The 18,119-nt window shown below is 46.1% G+C and overlaps 1 protein-coding gene across 1 annotated transcript in view; it reads left to right on the forward strand.

Moving 5' to 3' along the window:
• The window catches only part of klc2 (kinesin light chain 2), a 27,435-nt gene continuing 9,316 nt past the window's right edge, over nucleotides 1–18,119 (forward strand). The window contains exons 1-9 of the mRNA XM_012873323.3: nucleotides 1–140; nucleotides 4,675–4,920; nucleotides 5,013–5,358; nucleotides 7,221–7,437; nucleotides 7,523–7,712; nucleotides 7,834–8,007; nucleotides 8,681–8,780; nucleotides 9,754–9,803; nucleotides 9,894–9,961. Of these exons, the coding sequence (XP_012728777.2) occupies nucleotides 4,693–4,920; nucleotides 5,013–5,358; nucleotides 7,221–7,437; nucleotides 7,523–7,712; nucleotides 7,834–8,007; nucleotides 8,681–8,780; nucleotides 9,754–9,803; nucleotides 9,894–9,961 (1,373 nt within the window). The 5' untranslated portion in view covers nucleotides 1–140; nucleotides 4,675–4,692. The remainder of the gene's footprint in view (nucleotides 141–4,674; nucleotides 4,921–5,012; nucleotides 5,359–7,220; nucleotides 7,438–7,522; nucleotides 7,713–7,833; nucleotides 8,008–8,680; nucleotides 8,781–9,753; nucleotides 9,804–9,893; nucleotides 9,962–18,119) is intronic.

The raw sequence follows: 18,119 nt of genomic DNA on the forward strand, positions 1-18,119 counted from the left end.
CGTTGCCGAGTCTTATTTTGAAAAACCCACCGGAAGTTGGTTCGCATCAGCTAGCTTGACTCCAGGCTTTCTGGAGCATCACAACATTAGTCAGCCGCTTTGTCGCCAAGTCGGAAAGCACCGCGCTCACATCGATGAAGGTAAACATCTCTCGCTGTTTTATAATTTCCAAATGTAACGACTTAAACCGAGAGTCGGGCTTTAAAATGACTCCGAGCGGCGATAATCTGTGCCAAAAACAGCGCTGCTAATGAAATATCCCGTTTTGCATCGTCTCCATCTTAGATGCCTTGTGGGGATACATGCGATGGCTGGTGTGTGCGGCACAGCGATGGGTCTACTGCCCATCTTTCACTTTAATAGCGCAGGGATCGGGCCTTCGCTGTTTACGCACAGCTTCGGTGTTTGGGTCTGACTCCATGGCCGGTGTGGGAGTTCTATTTTTATTATTATTTTTTTAAAAGAGAGATAATATCAGTGAGCCGTCACATCGCCGTCCTTGTCGGTCACCTCCACTGATCTGCTGCCAGAGACGGACGCTGCCGCGGCCGCAGGCCTCCGCCATCCTCCGGGCCCCATTTGGGCTCAAGAGGATCAGGTGAACCGGCGGCGATAAAGCGAGGCCCGGCATAACGCGGATGGCTTTTTAGCTCTCTGATGGCTGTGTTGCGGCTTTTGGGTTTGGGATAGAGAGCATTAGATGAGTGAGTAGTGGTGCATTGCAGTCAGCTTTCGAGACGGAAGGGAGGGAGGGGTGGATGGACGGAGGAGACCGACACAGGGAGGGGAGGGGAGGGGAGGGGAGGAAGGAGGGAGGAGGACAGGTGCGCCTCCGGCAGCAAAGCTGGAAAAGAGAGAAGTCACGATTTAAAATCAGTGATTTAAAATCAGCAAGTTGTCTGAAACTAATTAAATAAAAATCTGATATTCTTTAAATGTTTGTTCAACGCAAAAAAACAAAAAAAAAAACAAAAAAAAAACTAGAGAACCTATTTTTTTTTTTAAAAAAAAGCTGCAATGGCAAATTGTTTCCTGCTCTTTGATTTTAACTAAACCCCAACCAGATAGATGCTAGGGACCCACGCTTTGCTCTGTAAATGGGGATAATCGTTTCATTTTTTAATTTCCTGTTGATTAATAACCACTTCCCCTATCAATGAACCAGCAGAACTCCTTTTTTTTCTCTTTTCTATCATTGTCATTTTTTAATCAAGTGTTGAATTATAATTACTTTCTATAAGTACAACAACATAGAGGACATAAGAAAAGGCGATGATTTTTTTTTCTAGCCCTCTTTTCTTAAACACTGAATAAGTATTTCAGTTCGGAGATCAGAGATAAAGTGGCACTGTGTAGAAGGGAGGAGTCAGAAAAGAGGCTTTGCTTTTAAAACAATAGCAAAATGAGTCAGCGTTTTTAAATTTAAACAAATGTAGTTTGCAAGGTTATCATATCATTATGAAAATGTCTTTACGTATGATCCCAAAATCTTTTTCCAGTCTTCCTGTGAACGTTCAGGATAGAGCAGCGTCGCTGTCCTCCCTTCAGCCTTCCTGTTATCAGCTGAAAGCTGTTTTCTCCCTGACTCAGAGACCAGAGCCGGCAGCGTTTAGATTACTTTCTGAAGCGTTTTTCCTCGATCAGGGCCGTTCGACGTGAGGCTTAATTGATGGCTGCAGTCTTCTGATGATCAGGGCTGCATCTGTTCTAGATGATCGCCGCCTCCGTTAATCACCATGAATCAAGCAGCCTGGCACATAAGAGCTGCTGTGTGAAAGTAGCAGAATAATGGGAATGGTAAAACCAGAATTGGAGAGGTCTGTAACTTTCATTCAGCTTTTATTATTTATTTTAATACAGGTGAATTGAATTTGTTTGACCGTTAGTGTTCAGCGCTGATACTAGTGGAAATGTTGCTGCCAGTTCAAGCTTTATTGACTTTGAGCTGAACGATTCAAGATTATTCAAGAATAAAGTCTTGTTTAGTTTTTTATTTACTTTAATATTTAAATTTACCATAATATTTCAATTAAGAGCAGCAGTAAAGATCAGCCGGATGATGATTTGTTTGACGTGTGCAATTATTGATACTTAGAAGCTACAAAATTAGGCTTTCAGTTGATCAGTTTAGCAGCAGAAGCACTTAATATTTCTACCTTGAGGACTTTTTTTGTGTTTACGTTTTCTCTTTTGTCTTATTTTGAAATTGGCGCAGCCCTTAATCCGTTCAGAAGAGGGTCATTGGTTTGTTGGGACTGTGACGTCTCCCTGCCCCGTATCCGTCTTCCCTCCTCAGGGTGGATCTGTCAGGAGCCCGGGTCTCACTTTAACTGGATTTCCTGGTCCCTGACAGATGCCGTGTTAGTTTTCCTGCCCACAGGAACAGAGTCGTCTAAATCTGGTTTAGCAGCAGTGAACTAAAGCATCCTAGCTCACACACACACTAACATTTCCTCTTCAATGTAGCAGGGACGGATAAAACAGGAAATGATTATCAAGACATCCAGATAGCATCCATCTGTCTTGGTGCTTTTACCAAATTTACAATCTATCTGAAGAAACTGATTATTGTTGTTAAGGATCCTTATCAAGCAGTAAATGCACCTCAGGGAGGTTTATTTTGTTTTTGTTTTTTTGGCCCTAAGTTTGTCCATCAGCGCTTCTCAACGTTGAGCAGGTGAAGATTACAACTGTAGGCTTTGGTTGATCAGTAACTCATAACTCTCACAAAGTAGACTGCAGAAATTAAGGTTGGACGATTTTTCAATAACAATATAAATCAATCGACAGACGTATGTCGATGATAGGAAAAAAAGGATCAATAAAAAGTTAAATAGAATAACCATTTTCCTTCTTTTTACATTCTAGACATTTAGGTTAATATTACATCATTACATCCTCCCAGCCAATCACAACGCAGACCCAGGAACGCTCCGTCACCAAGCTCCGCCCCCTTCAAAGAGTTCAGAGAGCACCTTTTTTTCTTTTTTTAAAAACTTGCAGTTTTGGTAAAAAGTTGGTTGAATAAAGGGTTGAGTTTGACTTCAGTGTTTGTGAGTTCTGCATCTAAAAACTTTACTTTGTAAAGTGCCTTGAGATGACATGTTTCTTGATTTGGAGCTATATAATAAAAATTGAATTGAATTGAATTGAAAAATAGGTCGCTAAGCCACAACATAAAATGGCCAGGGCTGCACTTAAGATATGTTTTGAATTTGTTTAATTATCCATATCGATCAATCTGATTTCTATTTTATCGATGTGCTTTATAAGCGTCTCCAGCCTTAGCACAAATGCATCTTTTGCATCGTCACCCTACGTTATCGGTCGACTGGTTCCTCGCTGAGGTTAGTTTTTCCCTTCTCTCTTTCTCCGCCTCAGATTTCTGAGTTTTGTAAACCTCTGACCGGCCGCTTCCCGTTTCTGACACCATAAATAAACCAAACCTTCTCAAATTTCCGTTTGGATTAAACGTTTGACTCTGTAGACAACTTGTACACCTCCTTTATGACAACACCCAATTACAAAGCTTTGTTTCTCTTTCACTGGACATGAAAAAATAAAGGGATTCCAGTTGTTGAACAAAAAGCATTTGTAAAAACAAAAATTCAGCTGAAACTGTGATTACTATATTTCTCCTAAATCGTTTCATCTTTTTTTTTTTTTTTTTTTTTTTTTTTTACAGCATATCTCTAAACATGAAAGTACGTCAGATAACGGGACATCTTCTTGCCGCAAGCCTTTAATTAAACATACTGCTGCAGTTTTCAATATAATGTTTGAGGAAAATGGAAAAAAAGGAATCAACTGTTGAAAGAAACGGATTAAATGGTTCATTTAATTGCGTTGCAGTCGTGGACAATCTGATTGTCGTAAGAGTTTCGTCATCAGATCTTTATTCACATCAGGAGGCTTTGATCCAGACGCTTTGTCCTTTCTGCTGACCTAAATCCGCTAAGAACGGGCGTCTGACGGACCGAGGAAGAATCTGAGACTTCATTCAAAGTAATAGCATTCGTTCAAATTATAGCTCAGTTGCTTTAGAGTCCAATCAAACACCACACTACCTCTCAGGCGAGTTGCATACCACTCAACTTCGTTACCGGTGACGTTCAGTGAGCTGCGGTTTCCTATTTCCTGGTCAACGGCAGATGTTTTGTTGCAGAACTGCTTCTGAAACTCAGCGCTTTGCTTTCACCGTCAAAGATTTTAATGACCCCCCCCACACACAGTGAGACAGGCAGGGCGCTGCAGCATCCAATACAGTCTCTAGTTCACTCTGAACGTCTCCGCAGAGGGTGAAGAGACGCTAAGATTGTTGGAGAAAACCCAGACGGGTTGGAGCAAGAAAATGAAATGCTAAAGTTTTCCAAGGTGCGCACATGAGAACAGGACTTACTTATTCATTTTTAAATAAATTTCCACTGCATTCATCAATCACGTGTTCATAAACGTCATTTTTCAGAGCAAACTCTGCACTGAAAGCAAAAAAGCGCCTCTAGTCGGAAATCTGCCCCTTCCAGCAAATTGCTGTGAAGTCGGTGCGTCTGTTTATCGGTTTTCTTTAGTTTTAACCCGCTCCTCCTGCCTGTGAGTCCTGTAGCGGTCAAAGCAGCCGAGCGTGAGCGAGCAGACTTTTACCGCAGACGCTTCTTTCCGTCCGTCTGTCCGCAGTGTGCATGAAAGCAGGCAATGTCCACCATGGTGTACCCGCGTGACGACGCCCTGGAGCGGCTGACCCAGGACGAGATCGTCCTCAACACCAAGGCCGTCATGCAGGGCCTGGAGACGCTGCGCGGCGAACACGCGCAGCTCCTCAACTCGCTCCTGGACTGCGCCCAGCCGCCCATCGCCCAGGAGAAGTCCGGCCTCCTCCGCAAGAACCTGGAGGACATCGAGCTGGGCCTGGGAGAAGCGCAGGTGGGCCTCTGGTTCAGCCGTTGGCTCGGCGTCTTGCTCCGCCGCCGTCCGCCTCTCAGCGACCGCGTCTGTGTTCTCGTCCCGTCCTGCAGGTCATCATCGCGCTGTCGAGCCACCTGAGCGCCGTGGAGTCGGAGAAGCAGAAGCTGCGCGCCCAGGTGCGCCGGCTCTGCCAGGAGAACCAGTGGCTGCGGGACGAGCTGGCCGAGACGCAGCACAAGCTGCAGCGCAGCGAGCAGAGCGTCGCCCAGCTGGAGGAGGAGAAGAAGCACCTGGAGTTCATGAATCAGATCAAGAAGATCGACGACGACGTCTCCATGTCCGAGGAGAAGAGCCAAAGCTCCGGGGGGAGCGGAGGCAAGGGGGCTGGAGGAGGAGGAGACTCTTCCAAGGACAGCCTGGACGATCTGTTCCCCAACGAGGACGACCAAGGAACAGGTAGCTTTGATGTGAATCACACAAGAGGCGATCTGATGATCTGTGGAGGAAAGTCTGACCATCCTGCACGAGCAGGACACTTTAGGTTATATAAGCACCGCAAAAAGGGAACTAAAAGTAAGTAAAGTTTTATTGAAATTAGTAAGGGGTAAAAATGAGTATTTTTACACCTAAAATAAGATAATTAGATATCCTGCACTTGAAATGAGACGATGGAGATTAATTATTTAAGTGCAAAAGTCTTATTCCATTGGCAAATAGTCTTATTTGGCTGCTCTAATCAAGGAAAAAGAAACTAATTTCATAAAAATTGTACTTACTTTTAGTTCCCTTTTTATAGTAAGACTGTGGAAAGTTCAAGTGTGTGTGGAATAGTCCAGACCTGGAGCAGTTTGTGTAAAATGTTCTGGGGTCTTAAAAAGGCTTACAGCTTCATCATCATCATCATTTTTGGCCTTAATTATGTCCAGATTTTCTATCACATATCTTAACCTACATTTAGGTGTGTCTTCATTTTAACTTCGTTAGTAGATTGATTTGTGTTTTCTCTTCGTTTTTGAGCAGTAGTTGTTTTGTTTAGGGGATTGTTATTCAGTCCTGGTCCTCAGGTACTAGACAGCGTGATTAATAGTCTTCTGCAGCACTCGATGTGACGCTCTGGAGGAAATCAACTTGAACCAGGTGCAGAGCAGCAGAGACGTATCTAAAACATGAAGGACCCGAGGAGCAGGGTTGAGAACCTCTGGTTTAGGGAGCTACGACCAGAACACTCTTGTTGCCTTATCTGCTACCAGTGACTTCAGGAGATTGTGTTTTTAACAAGTTTGGACACTACTTTGTAAACAGAGGTAAATTTAGGTAATTTAACTGCAAACATAATTAATTTGCATCCCAGAGCTAAAAACATAATTATAGGTTGTCAAATTGTTCTTTCATTCTTTATTCTTCTTCCGCTTATTCGGGGTCGGGTCGCGGGGGTAGCAGCTTCAGTAGGGAGGCCCAGACGTCCCTCTCCCCGGCCACTTGGGCCAGCTCCTCAGGAGGAATCCCAAGGCGTTCCCAGGCCAGCCGGGAGACATAGTCCCTCCAGCGTGTCCTGGGTCTTCCCCTGGGCCTCCTCCCGGTGGGACGTGCCCGGAACACCTCACCAGGGAGGCGTCCAGGAGGCATCCTGACCAGATGCCCGAGCCACCTCCCCGGATGACTGAGCTCCTCACCCTATCTCTAAGGGAGAGCCCAGACACACTACGGAGAAAACTCATTTCAGCCGCTTGTATCCGGGATCTCGTTCTTTCGGTCACGACCCAAAGCTCGTGACCATAGATGAGGGTAGGAACGTAGATCGACCGGTAAATCGAGAGCTTCGCCTTTTGGCTCAGCTCTCTCTTCACCACAACGGATCGGTACAGCGCCCGCTTCACAGCAGACGCTGCACCAATCCGCCTGTCGATCTCCCGCTCCATCCTCCCCTCATTCGTGAACAAGACCCCAAGATACTTAAACTCCTCCACTAGGGGCAGCACATCCTCCCCAACCCGGAGGAGGCACTCTACCCTTTTCAGAAAAAGCTCAAATATTCAGGATTATTGAGGCTTTTCACAATTTTCTGTTTGGTAGATGGTTCCGTATACTTTTCAGTCATAGTTTTGAAGTCTTTACTGTGTATCTGCAATGTAGAAAAGTTAGGCAACACGTGCGCTCTGATTAAAAAGTCTCCAGGCTTTCATTACTGATCCTCAGGACAAACTTGCTGAGGGTAATCTAACGCACCGAAACAGATCTAAACGACTAACCTAGTTTTATTTGGGCAACATAAAGAAGCGATTTCTAACCAGGGCTTCTGTCCACCTCTCTGTTTTCAGCCCAGCCCAGCGGGGAGGCAGCAGCCCAGCAGGGGGGCTACGAGGTCCCCAACCGCCTCAGGACGCTGCACAACCTGGTGATCCAGTACGCCTCGCAGGGCCGCTACGAAGTGGCCGTGCCGCTGTGCAAGCAGGCCCTGGAGGACCTGGAGAAGTCGTCGGGACACGACCACCCCGACGTGGCCACCATGCTCAACATCCTGGCCCTGGTGTACAGGTGGGAGGGGGGGGCTGTCCGTTTGACACTGACGTTTAAAAAGATTTTCCACCATCGTAATGACTTTGGTGGTGGTTGTTTTCAGGGACCAAAACAAATACAAGGAAGCCACCCACCTTCTGAACGACGCCCTAGCCATCAGAGAGAAAACCCTGGGCAAGGACCACCCGGCCGTGGCTGCAACCCTCAACAACCTGGCTGTGCTGTTCGGCAAGAGGGGCAAGTACAAGGAGGCCGAGCCACTCTGCAAGAGGGCGCTGGGGATCAGAGAGAAGGTGAGGCCTCACAGGAAGCTGCTGCTGCGCCGCTTCCAGGGTTGTTTTTCGTCTGAACGAAGGCCTAAATGCAAACGACGATGCAAATGTGCCTCCCACGTTGTGTCCTCTCTGAGTTCAGGTGCTGGGGAGGTCCCATCCGGACGTAGCCAAGCAGCTGAACAACCTGGCCCTGCTGTGCCTGAACCAGGCCAAGTACGACGAGGTGGAGTACTACTACAAGCGGGCCCTGGAGATCTTTGAGTCCAAGCTGGGAGGCGACGACCCCAGCGTGGCTCGCACCAAAAATAACCTGGTGGGATCCCAGTTACTTCCTCCTCCACCCGTTTCTATCATTTCTATGTTTAAGTACAGTGTTGCACCGATGCCATTTTTTTGCCCCGATACCTGGCTGTGCAGTATTGACCGATACCATCTGTCTGAAATTGATGTGTGTGTGTATAAGAACTGCATACTACTTAGAGTAGTAGAACTTTTTATTGCCTACCTGGAATGGGTGACAATAGTTGAATAAACTTTTGGCTCTCAAAGGCCAAAATAGAGCAACATTTGTGAAATTATAACATGTATAATAGTAGTGCAACAGGAAGACAGTAAAATTACATTAATAATTGAATAATCTCTTTTAAACCCTGAGTTTTGGCTCTCAAATGCCAAAATAGTGCAACTTTCATGAACTTATATAACATGTATAATACAAGTCGGGAGAGAGAAGGCTGCATTTAAGTGACATACAAACATCAAAATGGTATCGGTGCCTATTTGTTGGTACTCGCCGATACCGATATCACCACTTTAGTGCTGGATCGGGGCCCCGTCCCATTCTGGTATCGGTATCGGTGCAACACTAGTTTAAGTGCAGTGGCTTGCAATAGGAATCGCACCCATTGGACCTTTTCACATTTTGGAATATAATAACAACGAACTGCGTGAAAACTGCTGTTGTGATTTCTCCTGTTTCCCTTTAGGCCACATGCTACCTGAAGCAGGGCAAGTTCAAAGATGCAGAGACTCTGTACAAAGAGATCCTGACCAGAGCGCACGAGAAGGAGTTTGGATCAGTCAACAGTGAGTAAAAGCATCGGCGGAGCAGCTAAAGCCGGGCGTACACTGTACCATAGTTTTCATCCTGGTGCTCATATGCAGCTTAAACTGTACGATGAAACGGCAGAGTTAAAAGTTCACCGCTCACCATATCTGTTCTGACACTGTACGGCCCGACGCTCTGATGCGACCTGACTGCTGAAACTGTACGTTTAACAAACCAACGTCAGACTCAGCCCTGTAGGGAGATGGTGCTACATGGACTCGTCTATCCAGAAGCCAAACGTCAACAATAGAAGAAGAAAAAGGCGGAAATTTCGATGCTCACCGTTAAAAATTAGGCTCACTTGAACTAAATGCGCTGCTTTGATCGTTCTACGAGTTTCTCCTCCGTAGTTTGACTCCATGTCACACGTACCGCCGTCATGCTTCTCTCCACTCCTGTGTTTTCGTCTGAGAAGAAGAAGAAAAATCTACTTGTTTGCAGATGTGCAGTGCACAAGGTTAGGGGAAATCATCTCGTAGACAGTCGTAGCTCTGCTTCAAAAGCAGGACGCGCTCAACATCACTCACGAGGGCCGACTGAACTTCAAACATGTTTGATTTTCATCTGACCGTACGATTTCTGATCTGAAGGTGGTCGTGAGAGGCTAATCGCCCCTCGTTACCCTCCGTATGCTACAAGACGCACCATGCAGCTGAAGCTCGGCCTGATCCAAACAAATTCTCGCACGACATGTTTAGATGTCCTGGTTCTGACGTTCCATGGTTGATTCAGCTTTCCTTTTCACCGCCCTGAGCTCTCAGCCGGTCAGTGGATTATTCTGAGACGCTGAAGCCGCTTAATTCTGGCGTTTCCCTCCTCCCAGCTCACGTGCTGAGCACGAGGCGGCGCCTCAGCAGGAGTGTCATGATCGGCTGCTGTGTTGTTGTTTAGGGAAAAAAACATATGGACAGATCAGGAGTGTTTTCTAATTTCTTTACGTCTCATTTTCAGATGACAATAAGCCGATCTGGATGCATGCAGAGGAGAGGGAAGAGAGCAAGGTCAGTCATGTTTTGATGTTTTACGCTTGGCTTCTCTCTGCTCATGGTCATCCTGACTGATGTCCTTCTCTCTGCTCCGGTTCCTCTCAGAGTAAACAGAAGGACTCTGGACCGTATGTGGAGTACGGCAGCTGGTACAAAGCCTGCAAGGTGGACAGGTGAGGCAGGCTCACAAACACGACCAGAGTAATGAATGAAACCAGGATGGATGCACACCTCACTGCACATGTTATTCTTAAGCAGGCAAAAAAATACACAGGTTCCTTTGTGTTGTCAGAGATTAACTGGAGCTGTTAGAAAGTCCAAAGGTCGGTGAAGCGGAGAAAAACTGAGCTATAGATCTGGCAACCATGTCCTTTTTCTAAAGCAAATCCTTGCAGGTGTGTTTGTATAGATCCCTGCAGCCATTTACCAACATATCTGAGCAGGCAGCCTCTTAGCTCCTACTAAATGATGAGTGCTACACGTAATTGATCATGGTGCAATGCCACGCAAAATAAAAGCTGCCACACCTTTAAAATTTTTTAAATGTATGTTAAAACAATGTAAAGTATATATAAATCCTATATTATGTGTAGCCTATATTTGCAGATTCATACTAACAATAATGTGAGTTTTAAATAAAATTTTATATAATGAAAACTTGCTATGCTATGTGGGTTCCTGCTTCCAGTGCAGTCAGTCTGCATGAATGACTGTAGTGTGAAGCACTTTGGGGTCGTCAGACTTGATAAAGTGCTGTACAAGTACAGGTCATTTACCTCGTTTAATTTGTGTGATCATCAGTTTTATTTAGTGTGGATTCAGGCAATTTATAAAAATGCATAAATCATTTTGTAAAGGTACACCACCAAGAAAAAAACAACTCCATGGTTAAATAAATCCTAGATGAAACACTGCTTTACTAATTGATTCATCCATCCTCTGTTTTTACCGGTCTTTTTGGAGTCCAGATACTGTTTAAAACCTGTAAACATGTTTAGTCACACGTGTTGTGCTGTGATGTTTGCTGCTCTTCTTTGTAAGACTCAGTGGAGAACAAAGCACAGAGCGTGATTGACGCCACCAGCTCACCATAGACTAGCATTAAAACCAATAAATGAAACCTGATCTTTTAGGTTCAGTTGCCATCTCAGGTATAAAAACCCTTAAAATAGGTGGTTGCTATGGAGACCCTGTGACCTAAATTCATGTATGCCTCTCTTAGCTGCAGTTCTCCAACAGGGAGCTTTTAAAGCGCTCCGATGACGAATCTGAATCTGAGCAAATTGATAAAGTCTGGCTGCCTTTTCCTGATCAGCCTCAGCGCTACTTCACTGAATTGTTCTCTGTCCCTTTTTGAATTGTGAGCGAATGAAACGGGGAAGATAAGCTATTCAAGTACGGTTGGTTGGTGCTATGCCATAAGCTGGTTGAATATGCTTATTATTATTATTAATTATAATTTGGTATTATAATTTAAATAATAAATCATTCAACTCAAATTTCCGCTATAACAAATATAGTTCAAATGGTGGTGATGTTAGCTATAAGCTTGTAAGTATTTATACCACTAATGCATTAGTTAATTTGCTGTTATGAACTCAATTTATGCTGGAATAAATGATCAGGTCGGACTGTTAACCGACCAGGTTTATCCAGCAGGCTGTGAGAACCCCAATGTAACTGCAATTAGAGTTTAAATCCTTATTCCTTATCACCATCCAATGATATTGTCTCTGTATTAATATCAGATGTTAACTCCAAAGGAGGTTAGCTCTGATTTCTGAATACCCATGCAACTGTGAATTGGATTGAACACAAAACTATTTCTATTCCGCAGTCGTTGGTTTTATTGAACCAAAAGCAATTCCCTGTTACAGTAATTCTCTGATTCAAACAACTTTGGAATTCTTACTCATTACTAAACTAAAACATGCAAAATATATATGTGGAAATAAAGAACAAAACAAAATAAACAATGGATTAAAATGAGCGGTTAGCAGATCTTAACTTAACTCAAAGTTGTTTAACACCGCCCTCGAGACATCGGCATTTCACGTATCAGCCTTGATAGACAGAACAGCTTCGGGAATCTCACTGGACGCTTTGATGTCTTACACAAAGCTAGTTCAGCTAAGCTACCTACAGTTCAGATACACGTGACCCTCCCAAGATGGCTGCTACGATGACGTATGAGGGGAGGTCCTAATGACGTAACCACGCTTACGCTGATGGGGTAATGCCTCGCTTCGAAAGGGGGCAGCTAACTGGGAGTTTAAAGCAAAGCCCGCGACTTGAGCTCGGACAAAGAGATTAAACTGATAAGGAGAAGCGAAAAGAGAGAGGGGGGGGGAGCAGGGAAAAAGATGAAAAAAAAAAGGCGGTAACCCACGGCGGGGTTATTGATGAATCACAAATCAACACAGCAAAATCAATTGTAAAATACATGCACATACAAGGAAAATGTTCAGCAAAATAATTCCAACTTCGTCGTGGAATAAAAGCATTAACCAACACCTACAAAGTTCTACGCCTGCCCAGGCACTTCTAAACACCCTGTTGGTGAGACAGAAATAAAAGGGGAGAGTCCGTTACTTTGAGATGCCTCGGGGCTGGTCCGGAGCGCTCCCGAGTGTTGCGGCTTTCTGGATGCGTCTTGACGAGCGCAGTTATCCGCAGGCTGCAGCGGGACCGGGATGGGAAGAAGCTGCTTCGTTTCTTCCTCCGGGTCCACAGTCGCTTTGTTGGCCAGACAAAGCGGGGTCCTCTTCGATCACTGGGAGATATGGCGTCTCTCAGTCTTTTGATCAGAGGGAATTTAAAAGTACTTATTTTAGTCGACCTCCTGTCTGCACAGGGAATAGTTTGGCTTCGAAAAAAAACTCTCGGTCCAGCGAGGAATTCGAGCACGTGTTGTGGGATCACCCCAACGGAAACAGCTGTGTCTTCTCGGGTTGGCTAAAGCCAGGGAAGAAGGAAGCTCATCGTGTGTGATCGGCTTTTATAGCCATCACCATAGCAACCTTATCTTGATCGGCGGCCATTTTGCCGTGTTGCGTGATGGGAGTTGGTGGCCATTTTGACCACATTGCATCATGGGTAACGCAGTCCGTTACGTCCCGAATTGATGCCGTTTCCTTGATCGGCGGCCATTTTGCCGTGTTGCGTGATGGGAGTTGGTGGCCATTTTGACCACATGAGTTGGTGGCCATTTTGACCACATTGCATCATGGGTAACGCAGTCCGTTACGTCCCGAATTGATGCCGTTTCCTTGATCGGCGGCCATTTTGCCGTGTTGCGTGATGGGAGTTGGTGGCCATTTTGACCACATGAGTTGGTGGCCATTTTGACCACATTGCATCATGGGTAACGTAGTCCGTTACCGCTTTCTGTCACGTCTGAACTGGCACAACATACCCCCCTTTAGCTTTGAAGAGTGGGATGCTGGTCACAGTCTTTAAAGCTACAACCAAGTCCATTCTGGCGTGACGAAAATCCATTGTGCATGAGTGGAACAACCTAATAGTCTTTCTAGTAGTCCATTGGGATTCATGCAGTTCAGTTCATCATCCAAGAGGAGGAAAAGCAAAGCAGTCATTGTGCCTGGGTCAGTGACCTAGCCTGGGCAGGACTAAGCTATAGCTAGTCATTTCTATTGGCTAATAAGGCAACAATAAAGTAATAATAAAAAAAAAAGAAATGCAAACTTCACAATCACCATTGTCAATACATTCATTGGTCATCAGGTTTGAACTTTGAACCAAAGAAAGGAGAGAAGGAAAGAGGGAAAGGAAAGAGACAGCGGTTCGTAGTCTAATCAGCTTATGGCCTTCAAGGAGCTGGTGCTACGAACCTGGGAGCGACAAAGGTGAGGGCGTCAATCCTGGTTTGCAACTGTTTGATCTGCTTGTATGCTGCATACGCCATCGCGGTAGTGATGGCCCATCCAAATACAAGGAGAACCACAATAATGGTCATAATGTGAGTGTCGGTCGACTCTGTAGCTCTGGGGAAGCGAAGCAGAGGGACCGAGCTCAACCCTGATGGAGTGAGACTGAATTTAATCAGCTGGGTGCCTGCAAGTAAAAGCTGTCTTTCAATGCCGACATCAATGCTGAAATTGTATCCCTTAAAGACATCTATTATTTCAATCTCTGAGTCATATTTATCAACGTCAAGGTGATGCAGAACCATGTTTCCAATGTGGACTGGAGCACCTTGAGGTGGGGAACAGAAAATGGTTTGGTTGGGCAGTTTTAGTCTAGTAACTGTGTCATGCTGCTCGTAGGATAACAGGGCTTCTGCCTCTGGGGTGCTAACGAGCCAGCGGTTACCTGCCCGCTCAATTTTGGTTTCCACACCTGCATCTTTAAGGGTCATTCTAGCCTGACAGTTTTGTTCAGGAGATTCATTCCTTAGACCACACAGGTAATTGGTAACATCTCTGATAAATGGGTTGCTTGGGCATACCCAGTGGATGTCTTTGGTTTTGGTACACAAATCCAAATTAGGGACTAAATAAAGTTTGGGGTCAGCATCATGATAGGCCAATATTGAGGGAGTTTGTAGGTGTACGTGGGTCTCACCTTGCCAAAAACCGACATTCAATACTGATTTAAGCCTATACACATTAGCTCTTTCAATGATGGGAAGGTTTAGCATAAATCCTATCTCCAAGTTGTCAGGATTTACAAATATTGGAATTGCACTACCTAGGCTGTACGCCAGGTGTGTTTGTGGTGGTTGCAGTGTTTCACTAGGGGCAGATTTGAGAACCTTTTCGACCAAATCTACTGGTACCAGGTACGGAGGAATCCGTCCTTCAGCAAGGCTATTTATGGATGAGCTAACCTCTCGAGTGAGGTCCTGCATTAAATCTCTAACAACCTGAGTATACATCATGTCATTCTTTACCACTTCTGTGAGCGTTTCCAAAGCAATGCATGGTGTTATGGCTGAGTGTGAAATTATAGACGTGAAGTTATGTATGGACACTTGCTTTATTAGTGCATGTTTAAAGTGTCCTGATTGAACATGCACTTGTCCTATTTAATGCTATGCATCGTTCTCTTCGGCGGGGCGGAGTTAGGCTCCGTTCCCTGTGAGGAGAGTTTAGTGGACGGTTTAGTTTGGTTCGCTTGAACCCATGTGTACTCTGGACTTTGCACGCTGGCTTCTAGGTTCTTTCGAGGCCACGCGAAAGTCGTTCGGGGACGGTCTTTTAAGTCAGTGACGCACTGGTGTGCAGTGTAGACGGTTGTCACACTGACGTCTTCAGGCTGGTAGATGAGATTCAAGGGAAGTGTCCTTTGTCTTCCTGTCATCATCTGGAAAAGTGTCACCCCTGTGGAGCATGGTGAGGTAGAGCGGACTAGCATTAGGACCAGGGGAAGCTTTGTATCCCGGTCCCTGTCATGGCTGCTGGCATGTTCCTTTGACATGCTGGCCACGGTGCAGTTCATTCGCTCCACCTGTCCGGATGACTGTGGGCGGTAGGGAATGTGGAATTTAACTTCCACGCCCAACATGTTGAAAAGCACGGTCATAATGTTTGACGTTCCTCTGTCCGAGTCGATGGACAGGGGAAGGCCCCACCGGCTGAAAACGTGATTTAGCAGCAGGGCTGCTGTGGTGACAGCGGTGTCATTCAGTGCCGGCAAACATTCGACCCATTCTGTGAAACTGCCTGTTATTGTCAAAAGATATTTGTTATCTCTTAACGATTCAGGGACTGGACCGATCCAGTCAGTCTGCAAATGTGACCACGGAAATATAACCCCCCTTTGCTGAAGCAGGGCTCGGTCTAGTGGCCGTGTGGGTTGTAACTGGCTGCAGGTTAAGCAGCCTCGTACATACTCCTGGGTGTCCTGGGCCGCTGAAGGCCGGGACATCACCTGTTGGGGAGTTTTCAGATTAGCTTTGCAGCTTCTGTGTTCTCCTACTGGTGAGTCATGGACGTGTGTCAGTGTGATCCCAAGTTCGTTTGAATCTTTGGGCTGAATGGGCTGAAACTCATAAAACAGCTCCTTAAGTGCTGTTTCCTCCGTTTCAGTGGTCAGTGCATCAGCTTTTTCCAGCTGTTGCATGATTTCTGTTTCAAAGCCAGGGCAGGGCTCAGTGGGTGAGTCCCGGTTCTCTGGTTGATTCGGTGCTGGTTCTGTTGGGTCGGTTGCTGTCGCATACCCCAACAGATTTCCTTCAGCTTCAAGCGTTGCACCACAAATAGATCCAGCAGGCAAAGCTTCATGTCGCCTGATTTGGATCATGTTGGAAGGAAAAGTAAACACGGTGTCTGGAGAGTCCTGTCTTGTGCCAATCTGTGCATAAAGTATGCACACCCCCGTTGCTTTCAGAAGCCGGCGAGGCCAGTCTGCTGAGAGCAGGTAGTGGCTGTGTTTTGTTTCAGCCAGATGGGGCTTTTCACGGCACAGAGAGCTGTACAGATCTCTGCTGATCGCAGAATTCTCTGACCAAAGAGCCAGCAGCACATCTGGCATGAGTGTGTTTTCCAGGTGCACACCTTCAGCCACTCTGGGGTTATAGGGTTCAACTCCAGAGTGTTTAAGTGAACAGAGGAAAGGTGTGTGGCTGCAGAGAGAAGTTCTCTGATCGCTGAGAAGCGGTGGTGTGTCAGAGGATTTGGAAATCGGCTCTGTTGAAGGCAGAAATGGTGCTAAAAGTTCTTTGGGCTCCTCGGAGCATGTCACCTGGTTGATGGGGACGGACAGTCCACTTCCAGAAGTGAGGGGCTTTGGAGTCCCCACTTGGGCCCAAAGATGACCATGACAGCAGTCAATGAGTGGGGCTAACCTGTTCAACAGGTCCTGACCCACAAGAAAAGGTTCTGTGTCCAAAGTACATATGTAGATGGGGTGCACCAGGGTCATGTCACGGAAAGTGATGTCTAACCACGCCCGTTTGGTGATGCATGACTGATCCTGAGTGTAGCTGGTGATGCCCACGTTACAGGTCTCCACCTGGAACGGTTTCCCAAAAGACACCATAGCTCTGGTCACCTCATCAAACAAATCTGAGCACATTAGACTGATCTCGGAACCCGTGTCTAAAAGAGCATTTGCAGTTACACATCCTCCGATAACTGTCGAGCAGTATAAGCGGTGTGCATTTTCATGATGGTTTAGCTCACCTAGAAACCTTAGAAAAGGGGCTTTCTGATCACCTGTTGATGGGATCTTAGAAGATTGTTGGTGAATTTTCGGTTGGTCCCCCCCCTTAATCAGATAAACTCTGTTAGAAGGGGAAGCCTGCTCCACGCCTAGTCATGCTGGCGGGGGTTTTGGGCCTGGCTTACCTGGAGGGTCGACAGGATTGGATGATGGCTGGGACGGCTGCGGCGCGATCTGACGCACTGTTTCGGCTAGCAACCTGCGAAAAGTCTCCTCCATCTCCTTTCTCATTGACTCCTCTATGCACAGGTTCCAGCCTTTGTGGTCATGTGTGCTTTTCGACCTTTCCGGCCTGTCAGCTTGCTTACCGTATCGAGCTGGATCCGGCCTGTGCCATTTTTGAAACCTCTCACCTTCCATGCTGCCATGCTGACCTCTCCTATCCTGGGAAGCTTTCTTCTGCGGCGGCTCAAAACCATGTTGCTTCTTAGGGCCAAATCTAGTTTTAGGTTTGAAGGGAGGTATCATCTCATGTCCCTCCAGACCTAAACTCTTTTCTGGTTCGGCTTGAATCTGCAGAACCTTTTTATCACTATCGGCTCCTTTGTTGGGCCGGACACGTGTTTCCCATGCCACCTGCGCGTATTTCCTGATTTCCTGCATGGTAAGTTTCTTGGTTCTACAATGCATGGTAACCTCATAACGCACGCTTTCATGAAGATTATGGAGGAACAAAGATTTGAAAGTGTGGTCTTCCTCCAAGCCGGGAGCATTTCGTCCCTGAAAGTAAGCAGCCCGCAAGCGACGGTAGTACTCTTTTGGTGCTTCAGTTCTCTTTTGCTGAATTGCAAAAGCTCCAAGAGTTGCAGAAGCTGGGTCTGTAAACACAGAATATTCTTCTCTTAAAGCCTGACAAAGAGCTGAGTAACGGTCACGTGTAGCTGGGGGGAGGCTTTCTATGAAAACATGGACACTTCTGGACGTGGTTTTCCAGATAAGCTTCAACTTTTCTCGAGCTGAGGGGCTATATAAGTCTAGCAGACAGCGCTCTACCTCTCTGAGATAGTCATCAATGGTGGATTCTGTATTGCTAGGATCAAAACGCTCTATGTCTCGGGCCAGGGACTCAAGTTGACGCATCCGCAGTCCCTGTTCAGGGATCGGAGCTGGTCCATCTGAGTCCTCTCCTGACGACTCTTGCCTGTG

The sequence above is a fragment of the Fundulus heteroclitus genome, chromosome 14 (genome assembly GCF_011125445.2).
Source record: "Fundulus heteroclitus isolate FHET01 chromosome 14, MU-UCD_Fhet_4.1, whole genome shotgun sequence".
In the NCBI taxonomy this organism is placed as follows: domain Eukaryota; kingdom Metazoa; phylum Chordata; class Actinopteri; order Cyprinodontiformes; family Fundulidae; genus Fundulus; species Fundulus heteroclitus.